General features: G+C 38.7%; 1 protein-coding gene across 20 annotated transcripts in view; it reads right to left on the minus strand.

Moving 5' to 3' along the window:
* Positions 1-25,586, minus strand: part of PICALM (phosphatidylinositol binding clathrin assembly protein) — a 113,633-nt gene that overhangs the window by 15,183 nt on the left and 72,864 nt on the right. For 4 of the 20 annotated variants that reach the window (XM_077807906.1, XM_077807890.1, XM_077807943.1 and 1 more), the window contains exons 13-21: positions 20,726-20,878; positions 18,969-19,049; positions 15,577-15,684; positions 12,920-13,051; positions 12,796-12,826; positions 11,195-11,294; positions 8,893-8,916; positions 6,326-6,385; positions 4,304-4,408 (exon numbers count right to left, since the gene is read on the minus strand). In XM_077807906.1, the coding sequence (XP_077664032.1) occupies positions 4,304-4,408; positions 6,326-6,385; positions 8,893-8,916; positions 11,195-11,294; positions 12,796-12,826; positions 12,920-13,051; positions 15,577-15,684; positions 18,969-19,049; positions 20,726-20,878 (794 nt within the window). Of the gene's footprint in view, positions 1-4,303; positions 4,409-6,325; positions 6,386-8,892; positions 8,917-11,194; positions 11,295-12,795; positions 12,827-12,919; positions 13,052-15,576; positions 15,685-18,968; positions 19,050-20,725; positions 20,879-25,586 lie in introns of those variants that run through there. The other 16 variants (XM_077807985.1, XM_077807978.1, XM_077808002.1 and 13 more) reach the window with 13 other exon arrangements.

Consider the following 25,586-nt stretch of genomic DNA (forward strand, 5'->3'; position numbering starts at 1 on the left):
ACCAACAGCTTATTTTGCAACAAAATAAACTGCTAACAAGCAACAAACCTCACTTCAGAGCAATCAAATTGTACAGCTCAGCTAACAAGACCACTGCCAACATCTCACCAAAAAAGAATCTAATGAAAACTAAGCCCAAATATAGAAATGATCATTGGAACTCTCAATATACAATCTTTCTAGTGTAACAGACTATTATAGACCAACTCAGGAATTATTTAAATATCTACAGCCAACACTGTCCCTATTTAGCATGGTGAAGAGGCTCCCACAACAAGCCTTTGTTCCTTCTAAGATTTTATTGATCTCAGACTTATTTTAAAACTTAGCAACTGCAAAGAGATGTGATTGGGCCAGTGTCAAACTCTCCTTGGTTGCAAAGTAAATGCCTAACAAAAGGATGTGTTGCCAGTAAAATCAGTAGTTTCTGAAGGAACTGCAACTCCCAATGTTTTGTCTATATGACTCCAACACACACAAAAGTAAATAATTTTCATGCCAAACCTGTGCCTCTTCACACATTAAGTATTCTCAAACTAGGCTGAGGTCAATCTTTCCGCACCTGTTTTATCATCCTACCTGCTGAAGTTTTTGAAAAAAAAAAGTAATTAAAAGGGTAATGGGGTCAGTTAGACCCTTCAGTGTTAGTCACTGGGGAAAAGAAAGTACTTCACTTCCAAGGTCTTTGGGGATCTCTTGGACCCCAAACGTACAAAATGTAAGTAAAACATGATAGGCAAACCAGTGCCTTTTCTTTCAGCATTCTCAAACCATGAGGAAAACAACTGTTAGCACTGGTTTTGGCTGCCTACCTGTTGTAGTTTTAGCATAGCAAAAAAAGTCACTCAAAAGGTTATTGGGGTCAGTTATACCTAGGGTGACCAGACAGCAAATGTGAAAAATTGGGATGGGGGTGGGGGTGGGGGGTAATAGGAGCCTATATAAGAAAAAAGCCCCAAAAGTCGGGACTGTCCCTATAAAATCGGAACAGCTGGTCACCCTAATTAGACCCCAAATTAATTACGCAGGTATTCCAGCATCAGATTGTTTTTATTTTGAGGCAGCAGTTATGACACGGGTATATGACTCTTTCAGCATTGTTTTTACCATAGTTTCAGTGATTTTTGTTTTTCAAAAAATGCACTGAAAGGGTCTTGGGGATCTGCAATAACCCAGATAACATTTGCCTCACGTATTATCACAAGAGTCTCCAGAAGAGACTATCCAACTGATGTTCTGGAAAGCCTATGCTTGCTAAGATGAGTTTTCTGGGGAAGCCAAAACTGTCAATACATTTTTTGGCAAACCCACATTTGGCATATGCTGTTGCTGGGACAAAGATTCGCTGTTGCATTGTACATGCACATTGCATGTCTGAATGCACATATAGTTTGGATTTTGCTGAATCACATGTGGCATAACAAATCTTTGAGTAAGACCCAAGTGTTTCTCAGGGACCTGGGTACAGAAATGGTGAAGTCCCTGGTGCAGGAGAGGATCATTGCAGCCTTGCCTCAGGGCTCTAGGGAAGAAGTGTCTAGTGTGCTGGTCACCAACCCAGAGACTGAAAAACGAGGAAGTTGTTACATCCGTTCCAGAGAATGAGATAGAAAAACACATCAAAAATGCAATATGTCAAAAACGTCCTGGGGTCAGTTAAACCCAACATAAATGCTGTATAGTGTGCTTCTGAACCTAAGTTAGTTTTAAATGCATCCATATGTCTTTTCCCCCAATTCTGACATACTGTGGGTCTCCAAGACCCCAATACAGAAATAGATGGGTGATTTGTAGTCCAATATAAGGGTTAAAGGAAACCTACACATCACCAGATAAAGAACACTGCCCACTTGCAACTGCATTCTCTCATTTCCCCCGCTTTATGGCAGCCAGCTGGGTCTTAATCCAGCCCCAAGACCTGCAATGTCAATGGGAATGGGTGGGTTGCACTTAACAATTCACAATAAATCTAAACATGTTTACTCTAGAAATGAATTCATTCAAGTGACAGAATAAATGTGCAAGTAGTAAAGTTTGCTTCTGTTTTGAAAAGAATAGTCAATTTGAAATTTAGTGAAGTAGAAAATGAAGTCCACGTATCTTTGAGGCCCCCTGATAGCCACATTTTCCTATTTTAAAAAACATCTCTTTCCATCCTTAATGCTGCAAGGAAGATCCATACAAAACTGAGGATGCTGACTGACTAGATGGGAGAACAGTAATAGTGATTACACACAGAGAGGGCTGTTATATGCCCAAAAGAAACAATGAAAGGGAAAACATTATTTCTTCAGATTGAAAACCCCATTTCTATCTGACCCAGTGTCCCTCCCAGATCATGATGTCTTCTTTTACCCCGAAGCCCCCACTTCAAAGAGGTGAGGCTGAATGCGGACATGGCTACTCTGATCAGCCTGGGATGCGGGGCAAAGCACTGCAATATGATGTGAGGCCCTTCTCCTGGATGAGCACCGCTGCTGCGTCCCTAAACGCAAGGAGCAAGGGAACCACGTAGAGTCACTGCATCAGCAGTATTAACAGTGGCAGACAGACATATAATAGCTTTAATTTAAAAATATGGATACTTCGTGTATACGCACGTTTTATTTCTCTGTATGTGGCAATACATACTACCCCATGTTATATAATACAGTACATCTCTATTTAAGTGGCCCATCGTGATCAATGGTAAAAAGGCAAAGCTCTCTGCCGAAAAAGGAGTATGCTATAGCCCCCCACCCTCCAATCACTACTACTTTCAGATAAAAAGAAAAAAGCTAACTTTGTTAACAACAACAAAAACTAATTTAATTGGAATGTAAAAATTGAGAGCTTCAGTATTTAATCCCACCAGCCTGTGAAGATCAGATATCCCTAAAGTTATATGTCCTCTAATATTATGGAGGTGGACATGATTTCCCCAAAGCAACTGATGTTGTTTTAAAGTCCTCTCAAAGGCTGGAACAAGAGCACAGGAAATTTTTTTCCTTTTAGAGCCTCTCATTCAAAATTCTATCTTTACTTGAATAAGAGGATGAGATTTCTTACAAGATGGAAAAGTGCTCTGGACTGAACTAAAGAAGTGGCATAGATCAGGAGAAAAAAGGGTACGAACCCAACTCCAATACTTATTGCCTGTACTCACTTTTCAAAGTAAGACTTCCATCAGACAAGCTAATATGAACACTGAAGGGGATAATACACCGGCTTCCTTTTCACTGAGATGTCTACAATGGAGTACAGAAGCAGGCAGTGTGTGACAGAGTAATCAGAGGCTGTCCCTGTTTGGTACAATCCATTACTAAAAACTGAACATAAAAGTTTTGTTTTTTTTTTTTAAACTGCCAACACAAATTAAGTATCCTTTATATACGTACATACAATATAACCTGAATTTATCCCGCATGTGTGATAGGGGACACACAAAAACTTGGAAAGATACGATGTTTGGCAGAACTGGGGATCCATCCAGGCTTTAAAAATCTGCACATTAGTTCTCTGAGCCCAAGACTGGTTTAGAGGTGCTGGCCAGCTTTAAACTCCGCAGTTAACACAGGCGGGTACATTCAGCACACTCAGAAAAGGGGGTCAGTATAATCTCTGGGAGGCATGGGGAGAGTGTGCTTCCTAGAGTTTGGAAAGTCAGGACTACACTGTGTCACAAGATGCTGAAATCTTTCACAGATTCGCAAAGCCCACGTTGGGTGCCCAAATTTGACCTCTGGAATTACCTGCAATTTTGACACACACTGCTATAATAAACGGGCTTATGCTATACCAGCCTTGGGTTATTTTACTTGTGAAAAGTATGAGTTTAAGAGTACAAGAGGTAGCACTGGAGTGCAATTCAGGAGTCTAGCATGAAACAAGTTTGCATAATGATATGCTTCCAGGAGAAGCTGCAATGAATAATATGAGGGTGAGATACAGTGGAACACAAGCTTAGTGATTGAAGGGGATGCACAAATGTAAGATTAAAAATAGTTCCTATCACCATTCATCTAAAGAAAAGGGAAGACAGACATCACCACCTCCTCAAGGGAACTGACCCTTGAGAATGCCATCCTTTTACTTTACTTTTGCTGAACAGGAATTTGTTGACACCAAGTTTGAATAAGCAGCTAAGACCCAATCCCTTTTCTATATAGCACAATAGAAATGGACTCCATATGCCACCACACTAAAGGACAAAACCATCGTTACAACAAACAGCGAGGGTGTAAATAACACAAAACGATGTGTGTCCTGGCTATCAACCAATTTCCCGCATCAGTAAATATAAATATTTTGGATTTTTACTCACTTGTGCTCCTGAAACGGGGCCAAAAGGATTTGGTGGTCTCATGATAGGTTGGCTGTATATTAAGGTTGGTTGTGTCATGACTGGTACACCTCCCACCTGTGTTGGCTAAAAAAATCCAGAACAGCATAGAATTACAAAACACAATTAAACACATAAAAGGGCGGGGGGAGGAAAGGAACAGGAGGAGATGTGTGAAGAATGACTCTTAGCAACTGGAAAGAACTTCTGAAACTGGACTATTAACTGAGGGTCCCTAAAAATGAACATTGCAGACCTTTACTTTAGAGAACATGTTTGTGCTGGAGTATAGATGCTGAAGCTGTTTCTATGTAATCTTCCCCCAAAACGTTTGGGCCATCGAAGCAGCTGTTTATAATATATGAAGAACTTGTGCTAGCACCATAAACATGTTGACCACAAACACTAAAGCTTTGACAGAGTTCTCCCCTCTCCATTAAGTTGGAGGTACTAGAAAGAAGAAGTCACCTTCACAACATGGGTATTTAAGATGCCATTGTTGTGGCTGTTTTGCACTTTCAAGAACTGATGAAATACGTACATAAAATAAAGATGAGTTAATTCCCAATTTGTCTGACTGAAGTTTAGGTTTACATTACAGTTCAGCCACTGTTTAGTGGAAAAACCTGGTACTATTAACCTCAAAATGCACTGAAGTTCTATCCTAGGTAATTTGTTTACAACAACAATTACCCACATTTAATGCATGTTTTAACAGGGTCATCATTCTTGGAAAAGGACCCCCAGCTGTGGCAATCCTGAACAAATCTGGACTGTTTTCAGAACACAACAGGAAACCTCCTGTTGCACATAGTCAATCCTTCAATTACACAACATCACGCTGAGGTGATGGAAGCTTTAAACAAGTAATAACAGCTGAATAAAATAGTGGAGAGTAGGCTCCTATGCAGGATTTTCTGTGCAATCCTTCCTTGTGTTTGGTACTTAGCTACTGTGGTAATGGGTGCCTTTTGGTGGGGTTCAGAGGGAATTAAATTCAGAAGGAATGGTTAATAATCTAAGCAAACTTTAAACCTGAATTAACAATGGTATTTTTATAAATAAAATCATTGATTAAATAGTACAAAAAATAGTGAGAAAGATTTTTCTATTATTTAGGTGAAGAATTATTTTTAGATGTTTTCCCCGCCATTCAGGAGCAGGCCCAGGTGTATGTAACTCTTTCCTTATTAAGTAATGGAGTACTCGTTCCTCTTAAAATCTACACAGAATTGTCCCATTCATATCTGGATTAACTGGACAGTTGGAAGTCTCCACCTCTTACTGTTATTTCAAGGAAGTACTTACTGTGATAGCAATGCTCCTAGCATGGTGCAAAAAGGGAATCATCCAAGTTAAGGGTCGGTAATAAATTTACTGTGATGTTTTCACCATTAGATTTTCTTGTAACATTAATTATATGGCAAATCAGTCTTACACGGTGTGTGAAGAGCGAGATTTCTATAGATTTGTGTTGCTACTCTAGAGGTGAAGTTCTAGAGACAAAGATCTGACCAACATACAACTACGTGAGTTTTCTTTCTTCACGATGTTGAGTCTCCTGAAATAGAGCTCTAAGTATTTCCTTAATAGTTATCCAATAAAACTTTTCTGCCTCAATAAGGACATTAAAAAGGGGAGACACGAAAGGGGAGTTCTGGAAAGATGAAAACCTGAGGGAGAATTTAGTGAGTAAGGCAAGATGAACAAGTAACTTGATGACTACTTCATTCAATACACACTAAATGTATGGAATAAGTCATCCAGGGGCTAGGTGAAGAAGAAACGGGTAGAGATGAGTTTAAGAGCCATAGTTAATTTTCCTGCAGAAAAATGATTTAGTGAAGAACAAACAAGAGAAATTGATATTAAACCTACTTAAAACGTTTAGGCCAAGTGACATATTGCTCCTAGAATGCTTTATGTTTGCAGTTAACTCATAATAAAAGTAACAAGTAAACCATGTTTATGTAAATAAATTAAGTAACAGGAAATTTCACTAACCATTCCATATCCCATCATTCCTGTTGGTGTTGTAGCAGGATAGGCCATTACAGGTGGTGCCTAACACAGAAAAGAGATAAAACTGAACTGCATGGAAGACTGACTGAGTTGCATACATGATAAATTGCCGTTAAGTGTCAAACAGAGCACTGAGTAGACAGCATATTACTAATATAGCAAAAAAGATCAACCGACACCTATTAGCATTTGTAGGTTTGTGTTAAAGTTTATCTGATTTCAGATCAATAGCAACACTTATGCTCAAGGTTTCTAGAAAGACTTGACATATGTATAACAGACAAGACCATATCGGGTTTTGGCTCACAGTAATCTGAAGTTCCACCTAGAGTTATCTGAGTCTTCAGTCCAAAGAATGTATAGAGATCTAAATATGTATGTTTTGTACTTAATAGGAAATTTGAGGAAATATTTACATATAATATACACAAAATAAAAATGATTTTTGATAAAAGTGAATACTGCCTGAATCCTATGAAGTATAAAACTTACTACTTATTTTACTGAAGTAATTCTGCCCAGGTAGTTCTAAAAATGGAACCAAATATAAAGGCCAAGTTACTGCTGTTATAGTAAAAACATCAGAAGCTCTTTCTTGTCAAACCAGACTACATACACACTAAAGATTTTTTTCGGGGGGGAAGGGTGTCTCCATTACTTCAGCACTGATACAGCTGCACCTGTCCTAGCAATGGTGGGAGCTCTAGTGCAGGCTGGCTTTCAGTGTTTTACCAGCTTGCTGTCTAACCTCATTCACAGGAGGTCTAGCTGACATGGTAACACAGTTCAGTGCTGGTCACTGGTAGAGCTGCACCTGTGCTGAAGCAATGATAAGAGATTGCCCCACAGTATTTACAAGTAGGTACAGAACATTGAGCTGCTACTCTAAAATGAGTTTCTTTTAAATTGTTAGGAATACCCTAGTTATTACAAGGAATTAAAACGTGGTAAAATCACTACTAATGCCATTCAGCATATATAAATTAACATCACTATATGACAGCTATCGTGAAGTGGAAGAATGAGACTGGCAACCCTGCTCTAGGCTTTATCTCCGTCAACAGTAAACTGATAATATATCCCCTATTGTTTAAAAAATGCAATGCATATATAAAGATCCTCTGATACCTCTTAGAAAGCAGTAGGAGGCAAAAGATATATTCTGTTTAAAAGCAATTCTGCACACTCGTATATTCCTTCCTTTGTCCTTCCACTTTCCCATGCTCCTGACCCTATTTATTAGGGCAGACTTTTGCATGGAGACAAGAACTTTGTCTAAGAACATTATCTAGCTGAGTACTTATAAAGTACCAATGGACTGTGATATCTAGGGATCTTTATCTGCTCCACCTCCTGTTAATCCCTCACTTACAAATAATAATGCTCTGCTTGTGACATCCCAGTTCTTCACTGTGGAAATTATAATTCATGACACTACAGAAGACTGAACCAAACAAACTCCAAGATCATGCTTTCATGCATGCCTTTGTGTTACAAAGATTTTATTTGGGAAGAGACTCAAGGAAAGTGGTGGAATAAGTGTTACTTGTGACATTCAGAACTACATTGGAGAAAGAAGATATGTTATAGGGAACAACATTCCACAGGCAGGTAATTTCACTCTCACAACCCAACCCCAAAAGTGTGATATAAGGAGGACTATTTCTGAATAGAACATTAATTTTTTGAGGTATCAGCTGCTCTTTAATACGCACTAGCCAATGGTAATTAGCATTCTAGCAGCTATTAGCACAAGTTTCACTGTTTAAAGAATTAGCTAGATTGTACAGTAACTATCTAAATATTATTCAGTTCAAAAAGCTTTGAACATTCTTTAAATCATTCACATCATATATATGTGTACACATACATATACACACAAATGCTGGCTAAATGTATGTATGTATGTTTTTTAGAGTGCTCCAGTACAGTCTGTACATTCTCCACTGTTAAAATTATCCCATAATGAAAACTGAATACAGGGAAAGACCAATATTGTTGAAATACAAAAAGATTATCTGTGAGTAAGACTGCATTCCTCCACGAAAACAATGCACAAGATATGGCTTGCCCTTTATAAACTTAATCATGAGCTGGGATTTTCTCTTAGTTTATTTGAACATAAATGACATATTGGTCTCTCCCTACTTGAGAACAAGATAGTCAATAAAAGTGAACAACGTGCCAATTATAACAGAAGCCTGTGAGATTTCATGCAATTATTCAAACACACACAACTTATCTTCATTCAAACTTTACCAGATGCATTAAAGGCAGCACAGACACAGACCCAGCTATCTGGCAGCAAATGGCACAGTTTTAAGCAAGGAAAGAAAATCTCAGTATTTCCCATGCCATCATTCGAGTCAAGAGCCTGCAGAACACCCATGAGATTTGTATATGCTAAGAAAAGCTCAAATCTTCTGCACACCAAAGATCTTAATATGAGGAATGTGTAATAGCAAGAAGGTTATGAGACTCTGCTACAGCAGGGGTTAATACAGCATGCCAATTGAGTGCAAAAAGGCTGTTGGTTTTTTTTCACTTACGTAGTGTGGAAAATGCATGCCATTCTGTATTTCCCAGGGAGAACAATTACATAATGCAATAATACTGGATTAGAAACAAGTACTTACACAACAGAATATACACAGATAGCATTTTAGTTCACAAGTACACTTAATGTCTGCCCTAAAATAACAATTCTTGTAATTCAAGTCATTGAATAAATCTGTTAAGTGACACAGGTTTCATACCTGTTTGTACAATCCATTTATTTTTATGTGCACTTATTTTCAAAGCACATTCTTCCTTGTTTTCAAAAGTTTATCAAGCAGCACCGCAGCACTTAGAATCAACACTACAATAAACAGACTAATGGACAAAGTGGAGAAGAATTTGAACAACCCAATTTCCAATTTAATCCTTCTAAGTTTTTTCAAACAATTTAATAGTGAGTAAAAGGTTTTGTATAAAGCAAGATGCCGTGACAGCATCTTTAAATATTAATGAAAGAACTGGTTAGAAATGTTACAAGATGCATAAAAAGATACCATATATTTTGCTTGACAACAATTAAGTATATTCAAGCACATGAGAAATATCCAACTGCTAGCAAGTCATTCAAGCAATAGGTGAGTACTACGGAAACTGTAATATCCACAACCACTTTCACCTGCATACAAGATCTGAGTTGGCAGCTGCCACCCAAAATGAGAGCAGGGAGATGACCTGAAAAGAGATATTGTTTCTCTTTCCAAATCTGTAACAAATCATGTGTTTCATTGTTAAATCACAAAATCGTTTAATACAGTTTGATATACTAGCTCAAAACACTTGTTTTGTTATGTTTACTATGCTTGTATACTATTCTCCAGTTTGTGGTAAAAGGAAGAGTAGGATTTACACAGGTAGGTCTCAACCAGCATTACTGGGAGCTACTCAAGTATATCCTTGTCTCCCTCTCTCAATACATACATTAATGGATGGGAGAACAAATCACTTCAATAAAAAAAAAAAAACAATCATGTGATCCACAATACATGCTATCTGTAATGGAGTTGTAAACTAGAGAAAAATCATACTGGTCACTGAAGATATTAAGTGGAGACGTATTAAAAGCAAGCACAAACTTCAGGGTGTGACTGTACTAGCTGTACAGATTTCTAAGGCACCTATCCCTGTAACATCACTTCCCACACCCTTGGGTAGCAGACAATGCACTACTTCCTGCCTCAAGTCACAGAGCAGGCTGAGTGTTGTGAAAATACAACCATGGTTCTTAACCTGGGGCTCCACAGACTATGTCTCAGGGGTCCACAAAAGGTAGCAGTTACCACAGAACAGTGGTTTTCAACCTTGTGGTCCACAGACTTGTCTAAAATTTTCAATGGGGTCCACGCCGCCATCTGAAAAGGTTTAAAACCACTGACATACAAGTTTACCACACAGTATTGTATTTCAAGAACAAGTATATTTCCACACTTCCAAACAGCAGTCAGAATGAAGAGTAGGCCTAACCATCACCACTATTTCCAAAAGGTCAAATTACTCTACTCAAATAATTACAAAGGGTTTGAAGTTCTACAACCTAAGTTTCTGCTCCAGCAATACTTTTAGTTTACAGTATAAATTCACACTCGCATTACAGAATAAGTCATACGTAAGTCTGCGAGTCTGCCATGGAGGTCACGGACTCTGTGACTTTCCAGGACCTCCATGACTTCTGCAGCTGGCAGGTATGACTGACCCCAGAGCTGCCGGAGCAGCTCAGGTGTTCCTGGGCCACCCCTGCAGCAGCAGTGGCCCGGGGCTCCAGGGCCTGTCCCAATACCAGCACCCCACCTTGCCCCCCATACCAGCGGGTACCCTGGAGCCCTCCCTCCAGAGCAGCGGGTGCCCCAGAGTCCCCCTCCCCCCCACATACAGCAGGCGACCCCGCCCCCCCCTCCAGAGCAGCAGCTCCGACCCTGGAGCCCCCCAGAACACCCAAGATTTCGTCAGGAGTATATAGTACAAGTGATGGATAGGTCATGGGGCCGTGAATTTTTTTTTTTTTTATTGCCTGTGACCTGTCCATGACTTTTACTAAAATTACCCATGATTAAATCTTAGCCTTAGTCATATGCAATGACACAGTATATCTGACAAAAGGTAAATAATCTAAATGAAGTTGACCATCCAGTTACTGTTACTACAGCAATATACATTCTCAAACTGAATATTTATTATTCAAATAATCTTCATAACCTATTCACTGTAATGACTCATCACCTCCACACCTTTATATTACATGTTTGTCTATATTTTAAGTTACATAGATTGACTACTTCAGAATCTTCATTGACTTACAATTGTTGGAGCATTCCATGCAGTTGTGGGTGCAACCTTGGGCTGCCAGTTGGAACCACCAGTTAATTTCTTTTCGCCTGGCTGAGTCCAATTTACATCACTTCAAATACATTTTTAAAGAAATGTTAGAAAACAGATTTTCTTTGCACCATCCTCAGATATAGTACATTAGTCCAATAAGTCTTGCATGTTTCCACAAAGTGAAAATGTACGTTAATACTGATCCCATAAGAGCTCAGTCACCAAATCAAGTTGCACAGTCACAATAAATTGTGGATAAATTGGAGAGTCCAGCGAAGGGCAACAAAAATGTTTAGGGGTCTGGAACACATGACTTATGAGGAGAGGCTGAGGGAACTGGGATTGTTTAGTCTGCGGAAGAGAAGAATGAGGGAGGATTTGATAGCTGCTTTCAACTACCTGAGAGGTGGTTCCAGACAGGATGGTTCTAGACTATTCTCAGTGGTAGAAGAGGACAGGACAAGGAGTAATGGTCTCAAGTTGCAGTGGGGGAGGTTTAGGTTGGATATTAGGAAAAACTTTTTCACTAGGAGGGTGGTGAAACACTGGAATGCGTTACCTAGGGAGAATCTCCTTCCTTAGAAGTTTTCAAGGTCAGGCTTGACAAAGCCCTGGCTGGGATGATTTAATTGGGGATTGGTCCTGCTTTGAGCAGGGGGTTGGACTAGATGACCTCCTGAGGTCCCTTCCAACCCTGATATTCTATGATAAACCTGGTCTGGACTAGGGAAAATGTAGCTCATTTTCAGCTAACATAAGCTAGCTAAGATTGACCTAAACTCAACTTCTTTTCTTAGCCTAGATGTGGTGTAATACTATTAGCTCGATTTTTGCAGGTCAAATTATAACTTGGGCAGGAGCAAATGTGTACAAATTCCTGGATGGTTTCAAGGCTAGAACAGTTTTTGTGTACAGACTGCCCACAGAAGCCCTAACTGGACTGACGGGATTCTTTTCTTTGCAGTGGTGATGGAGTTGCTGAGGCTAATTGCGCTTGATGTTAAATACAACATCAAAGCTGATCACAATTATTCTGGATCAGGAGTTCCCTTTCCTCCTACTGGCCCATCACACTCCAGATTTCTTAAACTTCCTGGGATACTACACAAAGCTAATTTTATTTCAGGTGTTTGGAAAAGGGATGTGTTGAGGTCCGTTAAGGGGCTGCTAGTTATTGTAGGCATGCATTGTAATAAAAAACCTCACATACTGAATGACCAATCAACTACGTATTTTATGAAGTTTATTCAGTTATTATTATTTATTATTCTAAATAAGAGCAACAGGCAGCAGGGTCCAGAGCAATTAACACAGTACCAGTAACAGGATTTAGCCCTGAACTCTAATCCAAGCTTCGTTGCTGCTGCCCTGCTCCCACACCACAGGTAGCTGTGGGTCAAGTCACTTCATCTACATTTCAGTTTCCTCCCCTGTAAAATGGAGATAATACTGAATTCCTCAGAGATGCTTTCAAGATTGATATGCACAAAGTGGTTATGAACATGAAGTGCTAAGTACTATCAAGAATAAGCCGTTAAAAATTCAATACATTTTCCAAGTTTGATTAAAAACACACTTACTTTTTAGTAGTTCCATTTCCAATGCCCAAATCTGCCACAGAATGGGAAAAACATTACTGAAATAGCCTGTTCATTTTATAGAATTACACAAAAACTTATCTTCAGATTTTCAACAAATACTTACTGCCTACAAGGTTGGCTAAGGATGAATCCAGATCATCTGATACTAACTTGTTAGGTGGCAGCTTGGCAACCAGAAGATTCTGGTTTTGAGAGGTCACTGTTGGTTTTAGGAGTCCCCCTAATTCATCAAAGCCTTAAAATGATAAAACACATAAAACAGACCTTAAACTTGAGGCTTCCACTGAAGATCAGATTACACATTTACACCAAGGGGGGGAGGGTGTAAGGAGTCCAACAAAACATTGGTTAAAAATATGGAAGACTGAATCAAATGTTGCACAAAACTACAGTATATAAAGGGAATAAAGCCATTATACCTCAACTGCAAACAGGGATATTAATGGCACAGAAGAATAGCTGCTTTGAAACTGATCCTTCAAACCCTGTATGTGAGAAACTCCCATTCACTACAATGCAAATGCCAAGTATGGAAGGTTTTCAGGATAGCATCTATACTTTTAAAGGTCAAAACTCCTCTAACTATTCCTGTTGCAGAAAAATTTTTTTTTTAAAAAAGGCACAAGAATGCTAACCCAAACGTGCATAAAATCCATCAAGCAGAAAAGATTTAACTACTGAGTGCTCAAAAGAATTAAAGGTACTCAGTATAAATCCAATTTCTCTGTTAAGTGTGTACCAACTGGCTTTGGCAATTTGCTTTCTTAATCTTAAAATGATCATGCCCTAAAAAGAAGATTAAGGTCCAACTTATTTAAACACAAATAAAAAAAATCAGAAATTAAACAGATTTTGAAAGCTTAGGTTAATTGTTAACCTTAGGTTAATTAATAAGAGGGAAGGTGCTCATGGATCAGAACCCATTAAAAGATAGGAAACAAAGGGTAGGAATAAACAGTCAGTTTTCACAGTAGAGAGAGGTAAATAGCAAGGATCCCCAAGGATCTGTAATTGGACAAGTGCTGTTCAACATATTCATAAATGAACTGGAAAAACGAGTAAACAGTGAGGAGACAAAGATTGCAGTCAATACAAAATTACTCAAGATAGTTAAGTCCAAAGCGGATTGCAAAAGGATCTCACAAAACTGGGTGATCGGGCAGCAAAATGGCAGGTGAAATTAAATGTTGATAAATGCAAAGCAATGATCATTGGAGAACATAATCCCAACTATTCACAGAAAGAGATAGGGTCCAAATAAGCTGTTACCACTCAAGAAAGAAATCTTGGCACCATTGTGAATAGCTCTCTGAAAACATCTGCTCAATGTGCAGCAGATGTCAAAAAAGCTAACAGAATATTAGGAACTATTAGGAAAGGGATAAATAATAAGACAAAAAATATAATGCTACTATATAACTCCACAGTACGCCCACACCTTGAATGCTGCATACAGTTCTGGTCGCCCCAACTTAAAAAAAGATATATTAGAATAGAAAAAAGTACAGCAACAAAAATAATTAGGAATATGGAAAAGCTTCCATATGAGGAGAGATTAAAAAGACAGACTTTTCATCTTAGAAAAGAGACCACTAAGGGAGGGGATATGATACAGGTCTATAAAATCATGAATGGTGGGGAAAAATGAATAAGGAAGTGTTATTTACCCCTTCAGATAACACAAGAACAAGTGATCACCCAATGAAATTAAAAGGCAGCAGGTTTAAAATAAATGTAAAAAAGTACTTCTTCATATAGTGCAGTCAGCCTGTGGAACTCGTTGCCAGGGAAAGCTGTGAAGGCCAGAAGTATAACCAGGTTCAAAAAAGAATTAGGTAAATCATGGCGGATAGGTCCATCAAAGGCTATTAGCCAAGATGGGATGCAAGCCCATGCTCTGGGTGTCCTTAAACTTCTGACCACCAGAAGCTGGGACTGGACAACAGGGGATGCCTCATTTGATAACTGTCCTGTTCCATTAATTTCTGAAGCATCTGGCATCATCCACTGTTGGAAGACAGGATACTGGGCTAGACAGACCATTGATTTGACTCAGCATGGCCATTATGTTAAACAGTGTAGAAAAATGCCTTTTAATTTCACAGCACTATGCAGTGAAGACAGAATTTAACTTTGTATTTCATGTCATATTCAATTAAATTATATAGTCTTTTGATCAGCTGGTAACGAAGGCCAGTTCTGCAAATATTTCTGTATGTGCTGAATTTTGTGCTTAGTCCTACTGAAGTTAGTAAAAATAACCTGTGTGAAGTTACCTACATGCATAAGTGTTTGCAGGATCAGGGTCTAAATAAAAGGAGTGATTCTAAATATTATAGAGCAATCCCTACAGAAATATTCAGTAGAAAGGAGAAGCCCTTTAATTAACAAAATACAAAAAAAAGACACAAATGAAGTGAAAGATGCTGCTATTGCAAGTTTAACTTCACTTTGCTTTCACCAGTTGGAGTCTCTTCATAGCACTCTGCATTTGTTCACACCAGGAACAAACGTCCCTAGCCTCTGTTTGCCAGAAGCTGGGAATGGATGACTAGGGGATGGATCACTTGATGACTACCTGTTTTGTTAACTCCCTCTGGGGCACCTGGCATTGGCCATTGTCGGAAGACAGGATACTGGACTAAATGGACCTTGGGTCTGACCCAGTATGGCCGTTCTTATGAGATCTACCTTCCACAGATGCCAAACGATTAAAGCACATTTGTTGCCCACATTAATATTAATGAAAGCCTTTCTTACCACCAGAATCTATGACGACATTAGAAGATTTGTTTCCAAACACAGACTCAAAGTCAACATTAAGGCCAGCTACGGGCTGTGGTTGAGCAACAGGAGAAGGAGTGAACCCTGAACAAAACATAAAGAGTACAAATGGATTATATAGCAATTGTTCCACAACTCCACTTTCTGTGTGAAAAAGGATATACTAAACCATGTGTATAGATTTGAGTATTATCCAACATCTGCAATGATTGAATAAGGGAGTGTATGAAAAAAACCTCTTAAGGCTCAGATCACTCCCTGAAGTAGAAATGCGCACAGTATCTGGGTAGTGGTTTGCTACAAGTAGTGTTTTCCAAATCCATTTTCCTTCCCTTAAAAGGGGCAGTGTTTTTTTATCCCCAACAGATTCCCAGGAGGCAAGGTCAGCAATATACAGGCACCGAATCCCAAGACACTCACTCTTTGTTTTGGTGAGACTTCAGGCATGTCTCCATGAGAGGCACTACTCTGCACTTATGCACTGACATAATGTAGAAATGCTTTCCTACATCAATGGAAGGGGCTTTTCTGTCTATGTAGGTAATCCACCTCCACAAACAGCGGTACGTAGGTGGATAGAAGAATTCTTCTGTCAACCTAGCTACATTTACACTTAACAGCATGGTTTTATTGCAGAAAATCACATTCCTAGGGCAGATGTCTCACCAATGTACAAACAAAGACAATCTACTATGAGACAACTGGTAATAGAAGTTACTTGCGCATTGTTACTACCAATATTTTTATAATGTCTGTTATTTTATACAATTCTATGTGGAATGCAGTAGTAGTATGTCTAGTAGTTAAGGCAGGGGGACTGGGAGTCAGACACAAATTCTAATTTCAGTTCTTTCACTAACTGTGGCCTTGCCAAAAGCTATTCCACCTCATTTTCTGTGCATCTGTAGAACAGACATGCAGTCACTATCTCATATGTTGCAAGAATTATTTAATGTTTGTACACCACCACTGTGGAAGCTTAATATACTATTAAGTACTAGGTAATAAGTGGAAGTTTATGACCCAGTTCACTATATTAAATACAGGAACATAAAAACAAAATTCATACTCAGTTTTATTTAAGTGTATATTGCAACCATTGTCATTTTACTTTGGCAGATAAATTAGTAAGATAATTCTATTATATGAAAGGCACCATAAGAATATTTAACATTTTAAAACTTGTTTCCCTGACCAGTGTAACAGTAGCAGCTCTGCTTTTTATACCACAGAGTCAAGGAATGTAGATTAGACAAGATAAAGTTTACCTAGGAATAAAAGTATCTTAATCAAAAACAACTGATCAAAGACCATACTCCCCCCCCGCAATTTTCTGTTAAAATTTATCTGTTTACCTACAGTGAAAAAACATTTCACCTCAACAAAATTAGTGTTTAAAGCTGTTTAACCTTGACAAAATATAAACCCCTTGGAGAAATAAAATTTTCGTTACCAGTCACACCATTTCAGCTGCCTTAAAGGAATACACAGTTAAGTTGAGGCAAAAGCAACAATAAAGAGCCAAAGAACTGCTAGACAGCTAGTTTTTATTACAAAGCAACTTCAAACACTGAGTTTAAGGCAAGACAAGGGAAATAAGTGCATTTCAGAGATTTCAAATTTTAGTGAGGAATCCATCTGGCAGGATACAATGTGGCTCTTTTAAAACAATCTTTACATAAAGAGAAAGACTGATTTAAATAAAGTCTATGTTTTTGCTTTAGAAAATGAGTCTGCTTCTGCAAACCAAGTGTCCTGCTCTCACACTTTAGGATTTTTCAGCTGTAAGAAACATAAATCAAGAGAACAGCATTAGGGACTCATCCATTTTTAAGTGTGTAGTGGGGGAGGGCAGTTTTGCTCCTGGGTTTCTGCCACCAACCCAGTCAATTGTTCAGCCACAAGTTTATTTTGAAGATTTTAGCAAGTGAAGAGGGAAAAACCCAACTTTATAAATCCTTAAGGGAGTTTGTGTTTAGCAATTAATAATCCCGTCAGAAAGATGAGAAAACAGGAGTTAACAAGAACCAGTGATTCTGCATGCTTTTTTTGATAGGGAGTAAGCTTTTTGCTTTGTTTTGCTTTTTCATGAACCTTGAAATGTGCATGGAAGAATTCTAATTAAATGGATGGGGTACTGCATCCTGGGAAGCAGTGATTCTGAGAAAGATTTGGGGGCCAGAGGGGATAATCAGATGAACGTGAGCTCCTAACGTGATGCTGCAGTCACAAGAGTGAATGTGATCCTTGGACGGATAAACAGGGGAAATCTCGACTAGGAGTACAGAGACTATTTTACTTCTGTATTTGGCACTAGATGCTGGAATACTGCATCCACAAATCAAGTAGGACGTTGATAAAATGGAGAGGGTTTAGAGAAGAGCCAGAAGAATAATTAAAGGATTAGAAAACATGTCTTTTAGTGATAGAACTCAAGGAAATCAATCTGTTTATCTTAAAGGAATGTTAAGGGATGACTTGATCACAGTCTATAGGTATCTACATGGGGAATAAATAGGCTTTTCAGACTAGCAGAAAAAGGTATAACATGATCCAATGGCTACAAGTTGAAGCTAGACAAATTCAGACTAGAAATAAGGCATACATTTTTAACTGAGAATAATTAACCATTGGAACTATTTACCAAGGGCTATGGTGAATTCTCCATCACTGGCAATTTTTAAATCAAGATTTAAGATTTTTTTTAAAAATATGCTCTAGGAATTATTTTTGGGGAAGCTCTATGGCCTTTGGTACACAGGAGGTCAGATGAGATGATACAATGGTCCTTTCTGGCCTTGAAATCTGTGAATTATAGTTTCTCTTACTTTAGCAATTCCTGTATACTTCACTGAAAGGCAATTCTATAGTGTCTTCAAACAATAACTCCTCTGCAAATCATAGAAGACACCCCTATAACAGCAATAGGGCCCATAATGCACATGTACACCAGATAGGCAGTGACTGACAACCTATATAATGATTTGTAGACACATTAAGAACAAACAAAATTAGAGCCTGCTGTAACAGTTGCTTTTCATAAGGAACTGTTCAGTGTGGGATGAAGCAATGGTAGAATATTAGAAAGGTGTCCTTGAAACAGAGGAGTTATTTATTGCACATTAGTGCTTAAAACAAACATTTAGCACAAGTTTAAAGCATAAGGTCTTGTCAATCACTTGTCTATCTGCAATGACGTATTTAAGGTAAGCAATGATATTTGAGTAATTGGAAATTTTTAGCCAACGTATCAAAACAATGCAGTTTTTTCAGCCAATTAATGCACCAAGAGGTTTTCCCTCTTCTAGGCACATATCAAATTAATTCAAGTTGCTATGTCTGTGATAAAACCACATCACATTACCTACCTCCAAATAGACCAGCTACAGTAGAGGGCTCATTGCGGAAATGAGAAGCATTAGGATAAGCTTGAGGGCCACAAAATGAATCTGATAAGTCATATCATAGAACAGGAAGAGCAGAGAAAGAATAGAGAGAGTTACAGAAAGAAAAGAACCAAGACGTACTATTTATTTTGTCAAATACTTTGAACTGAAATTAAAAAAAGGAAACCTGTGTATACTCTAATCATAAAATGGAACCAAAAGAGGCACCCAAATATATCAAACACCTTAAAAAAGGAAACAAGTTTTATATTATCGAGAACATCAAGGGAAAAAGACTGTTGCAAAATTACAACTAAAACACATGCACATTTTTTAGCTCAAATGTCATATTTTACATCTCTGGAAGACACAAATGAGTGTAAAAACCTTAAGTGCCAACTATTTATGCTAAACAATCTACTCCACCTTGCATTTTACTGCGACACTGGGAGTACCTTTCCCAGACCTGAAGAAGAGCTCTGCATGTGGCTCAAAAACTTGTCTCTCACCAACAGGTACAATAAAAGATCTTACCTCACCTACCTTGTCTCTGTAAAAACCTTAAGGCATTTTCTCTAATATCTGAAGTATAATAATACAGTTGAATAGTGGATTTGTATTTTGTTGCCACAAGGGGGTTTGGTTCAGCAAATGGACTGAAATGAGCTAAAGAACCAGGAGTTATCTAAAAATCACATTTACATTGTAGCAACTTGTTTGTACTAATACAGTTAAAGTAGTGCCTATGGGGCTTCTTTCATATTAAAAACCTTGTTTTCAGGGAATTATGATTTGGCTATAAGTATATATTCTCGCTTGTGACTTGGTTTTTATATAGACTTATCAGGTCTCCCCCCGATCAATTTCGAGAAAGATTTTTACAGTGAAAATAAAAGATCTGCCAGTCTGGCAAGACTGTCTTCACAAATAGCTTTGCTCTAAAAAACAAAAGCTGTCATGTAATTAGTCATCTTTTATTCTTTTAAATAGTTAACTGACAATTCTTCACATTGAGAAACAATCCAATTACTATGTACTTCCCCTAACACAAGTTTTAGGAGGATTTTTAACATAGCAGCTCTGATGTTTGGTCTACACTGGCTAAAGTTGTGTTTTGTGTGTGTGGGGGGGTGTACTTGTTATTGTTTTTAAAGCAAGTTATAAATGGTGACTTATATGGTAAACTAGTACCTGTTCACTGGGTGAAGAAGAATTTTAAAAAGTCAATAAAGTAACCAGATATTTTAGGTCAGTGATGTCAATATTAAATGTTATCACCACAATTAAAAAATTACAATATCTAAACAAAAACTCCATGACTCCAAAGAAATTCAGATTCAACTGCCACGTTTACAACAAGGTCATGACAATCCGACAAAAGCAAAAGCGACATTTTCATCCATTCTCATTCTTGCATGCCTATGAATTTTATGAAATATGGTCTTTACATATACTTATATAAGAGCCCTATATTACATAAGCATACTTGAGCAAGAATGCTTCAGTTACAACTTTGAAATGTCTGACAATGACTACTTACGTATACTAAGCAATGATTTTTAATACAGCTATGATAACTTCTAGTCCCTCTAGTTTTAAAATAAAATAGTGAGCCCACATCAATAATCAAAACTAGAACACAGATTTTAGTTTGTTGCTGAAAAAAAAATCTACTTGCTTAAAAATAATCCAATTTCTGAAATATTTTATAGCAGTTATTTAGCTAAAAGGTACATTACCAACAAATATTTCATGGGTGGGTGTCCTAGTGGTGAAAGTAGATACATCAGAAGATACAACAGACAGATGAACAGCATCGTTAGTTTTGGTGAGGAAAGGATTTAGGCTTGGAATGGCATCATCAACAGCATCAACAGTAGCAGAGAATGGATCTGTGCAATGCCAGCGAGTAAGATAAAGAGAAAAGGGGAACTGAATTAGTAAGGAATTAATTGTTAGAAACAGCAGAAGAGAAAAGAGTTCACATTGTTTTCCCCTCTGGGCAGAGACTGTTTTAGTCTGTACTGCATCTAGAACAACAGGTACTGGTTCTGGAATGAGATTCCAATGCATTACCATAATACAAATTAATAATTTATACGGCAGAATTGTAAGCCAGCAAACCGGTGAGAAGAACCTAAAACAGATTTACAGCCTTACCCAGTCTCTAAATGCCATGTAATTTTCCAGAAAGAATGCATGCAGGGGGGACAGGATTGAAAATACCATACAAATCTACTTTGCTTCCTGTTTCTGTGAAAGAAAGTCTCCCCATTGCTTGGAACACAAGCAGCAATAAACTCAGTAGGAATGCAACGTTGGCTGCAAAGGAGCAAAGCCCGGCTGCTTCTGCTTCAGGCAGCAGTAGCCAAAATTAAGGCTGCCTGCCAAAAAAGAATCCATGCTGGGATTGGGGCTTGAAAGTAACAGGAATATATCCGGCAAAAAGAAGTCAAAGATTTTGTGATTCTGCTATTTTTAGTAGTAGTTTTCAATTTCTGGCACTTTTACACTTTGCGGTAGAGACAAACTGATTTAATCCAAAACTCTTGCAAATCAAACTAAGACTTGTCCTAGTTTCTCAAATGCAACTTGCAAAATATTATATACTCAGCATGAATCTGAGTTAATTTATATCAGTTTGCCACAACAAGTACTGCGTAAGATAGGGCTAAGTCAGAGCTTTTGGTCTCACCTTAGCCCCAAGCAGCATGAAACTTCAGAATTGTGGCTGCAATTTTTCTTAGCATCAAAAAAACACTTTGAATTTGGCTTCAGACAGACTATTTTACACAAAAAACCCCACAGATTCAGTTTGGCTCAACTGCAAGAGTGGAATTGCTCAGAGGCCTTGTAAGAAAATGGTTTTTAGTCAACTGCTTGACAAACAGTGCTTTAGTAAAGGACAAGCACGATTAAATAATGCCATAAGCTTATTATAAAATGGCAATAGAAAATCCTGTGCTCATGTGTCTTACCCACAATTTAGGCTTTAATATCAAAATCTTGTAATCATTGTCTGCAATGGATGCTAATACAAGAAAATTTGAGCTCTGGCACAAACAGATTAAAACAGTGTAAATGAAATTAGATTTTCATTTGCCATCCTGCCCTTCCAAGTTTTGTCCTCTCTTGGTTGTATTTCCTTCTCTTCTAATCAACAGAAAACAGAACATTTAAGACAAACTACGGTCAACTCCAAGTTTACGGAAGTTTCAAAATACATCATCTTCTGCCTTTTGATTTCTGAAGCTTAAGGTACATATTGGCACTTGGCAAAAAGAACACACACAAGTCAGTCTGTCAACTAAAACACTAGTTTGCAAATACTTCATTTTTTCAATTATGTACCGATTATTTGATTAAATAATTCAGACAAAAACAGCAGAAGGTTTAAGAGAACACTAAAGAACGCTTTAAAAATTTTGATCAGTTTATGCTGCTTTAAAGGTATTGTCCATTGAGCTCTTAGTATTTTATGTGCACAATGAATAGGCTACTTAACACATTGGAACAGTGTCTGTTCCCTGAACACCAAGTTTCAGATTGCATTAGTATTGTTTGTCCCACCTGAATGTTGATTAACACTGTCAAAGCTAATAAAAAGCTACAAACCTCCTGTCCATTTTTTTCAACACTCAGATCTTAATTTTTGAAAATTTTAGATTCTACCCACTCTGTCCCACCTTGATTCCAGTTAATGTATTTCCAATTTTGTCTAGCTCTCAGTGTGACTTACTGTACTTACACTTCTGATATAAGAGATGCAACTTCATCAGAATGAAGTACATTGGGTTCATTTAGGCCCTTGCATACTCAACATAAGAAACATGACAGAGTAGTATGCTCTCTTGCAAGCAGCAATTTTCAGTTCTTAAAACCATGTTCCACCCTTGCACGTGCACAGCCCCCATTTATTTCAGTGGGAGCCCTGCTTGCACAGTGAAGGCAGAATCTGGCCTGTATTGGAGCTAAGACTTATTTTTCCTCCCCCAGTCATTTTCCATTTTGCAGGCCAGCTTCTCTTTGCAAATAACCGCACTATAAGTATTTCAGAAGCAACAGAGGACAAAACAAACCCTCAGCTTTTTCAGTGGCTTCTATCATGTTATTAAAAAAAAACTCTTAAGTGACTCAATATGTTCCTGCTCTTGAATAGCTGGTCAACTTCTAATCCCCCTAGCTCTGAACAGTTTAGAAAACCAGAATCTCAAGACACTACCAAAATATTAATGCCCTTGTAGCTGGCTGTACATCCACCTGTACATCCTTAATGGATTGGTGAATAAAATGTTCAGACGTGTCTAACTGAAGAAGGAGCTCAAGCCCCATTGTAAGCCAAGTTATACCTGGTTCATTACCCTTTAATTACCATATATACCCTTAAACTATCATATTCTCTAGGTACAAACATTACCAACATTAGAGATTTACCTAAGGGAGGGATGCTGTGCAGTGGTTAGAGCACAGGACTGGAAATAGTTCAGGTTCCAATCTTGCCTCTGCCATTGACTTGCTGTATGATCTCAGGCAAGTCACTTAACTGCTCAGTTTCCCCATCTGTAAAATGGGGAAGAGGAAGTTACTCACCTTGTGCAGTAACAATGGTTCTTTGAGATGTACCCCCTATGGGTGATCCACTGTAGGCGAGTCTGTGCGCCTCCAACTCTGACTGGAGATTTTTGGTAGCAGTGTCCATTCAGCCTGCACATGCGCTCTCCCTCCCTCCTGCTCTGCCTCGGGCCTATCTAGCAGTGAGCGGATGAACTGCCTTCAGTTTCTTCTCTACCGCTGAGCCCCTTTGTTGAGAACTCCAAAGCAGAGGGGAGGAGGATGGGTTGTGGACCACACATAGGGACCCATCTCGAAGAACCATCGTTACTGCACAAGGTGAGTAACTTTCTCTTCTTCAAGCAGTGTCCCTATGGGTCGTCGTCTTAGTTTATGCGCAATGTACCTCAGGTGGGATGTAACCAGGATTCACCACCACTCCACTGTAGGTGACTTCACAGCTGTATCATATATGGGGGGGCTGGGGCTTCAGAGTAGAGTCTATTATTGATGATAATACTGTGGAGCCAAAGATGACATCAGAAGTCTTGAGTAATCACAGTGTTCCGCGAAAGTATGACCATAGGCCTATTTGCAGCTGTGCAGATATCGGAGATGGGAACACCTTTAACCAATGTGACTGAGGTGGAAATGGATCTCAAGGAGTGTGTGTGAATTCCTGATGGAGGTAACTAGTAACGGGCACGATAACAATAGTTAATGCAGTTCAAGACGCATTTGGCGAGCTATTGAGCTGATATTGCAGAGACCTTGGATCTATCCACAATGGAGAGGAAGAGTTCAGGAGATTTCCTAAGGCACTTTGTCCTATCCAAATAAAATGCTACAGCTCTTCTAACATAAAGCATATGTAGTACTGCCTCCCTGTTGCTGCAGTGTGGTTTTGGGGAAAAGGTAGGGAGGTTGATGAGTTGGTTCATGTGGAAGCATGAGACCACATTGTGCAGGAACTCAGAGTGCCTTTATCTTTAAAGAAGACTGTGAAGGGTGGGTGCCATCAATGCTGCTATTTTCCCTATTTGTCATACTGAGGTGATGGTCTTCACTGACACGTGTAGAAGAGAGCCAGTTGCCCACAGGTTCAAAGGGTAGTCTAATTAAGGTCTTTAGAACTAGATTGAGGTCCCATATTGGAGTGGGGCATCTGGTATGTGGAAAGAGGTTTCCCATGCCCTTGAGGAATTTGTGTGTTCTTGGATGGGTGAATACAGAATATCCATCTCCCTGCTCCAGAGACAGAATAATAGCTGCTAGCGTGATCATTTTGAATCTCTGCACCTTCACATATCTGTTTAGTACTCTTAGATCTAATACGGGTCTCCAACTTCCTTTTTTCTTTGGGAATAGGAAATATTTGGAATAAAAGCCTTTACCTCTAGGGCGAACAGAGACTGGTTCTATGGTCCCTAGGCACAGCAGGTGATACGATGAACTGAGCTGTAGCTCACGAAAGCTTATGCTCAAATAAATTTGTTAGTCTCTAAGGTGCCACAAGTACTCCTTTTCTTTTTTCTCCTGACCTAACAGTCTCTTATGAGAAAGGTCCCTGAAGAGGGACAGGGAGAGAGGTGAAGTGGATTGAATAACCCTTGGAAATGATCATCAAGACTCATTTGTCTGATGTGATGTTTTCCCAATTCCAGAGGAAGAGAGCTATGCGACATCTGAAGGGATGTGGAAAGTCTACGTTTTGCAGCTGTTGTGAAGAGTGGTTTCTCGGGGTCTCGACCAAGGCATCAAAACTGGTGTTTGAGCTTGAGGGCTGAGATGTTGAGGATTGGGAGGCTGACTGTTTCCCATTTTGCATTTGAGGTCTCTTGCACTGTGCCTCGTAGTATCGCTGAGGTGGGGGGAACTGGGGTGGGTGGGATCTGTAAGATGCTTGTGAACTTAATTTTCTTTTCTGTCCCGGTGTGTAGATTCCTATAGAGTGCAGCATGGCTCTGGAATTCTTTCAAGTGTGAAGTGATGTGTCAGTCTGATCAGCAAAGAGTCTGGAGCCTTTGAAAGAGACTTCCTCAACCATTG

Source organism: Eretmochelys imbricata, chromosome 1, assembly GCF_965152235.1.
Source record: "Eretmochelys imbricata isolate rEreImb1 chromosome 1, rEreImb1.hap1, whole genome shotgun sequence".
Taxonomy (NCBI): Eukaryota; Metazoa; Chordata; order Testudines; family Cheloniidae; genus Eretmochelys; species Eretmochelys imbricata.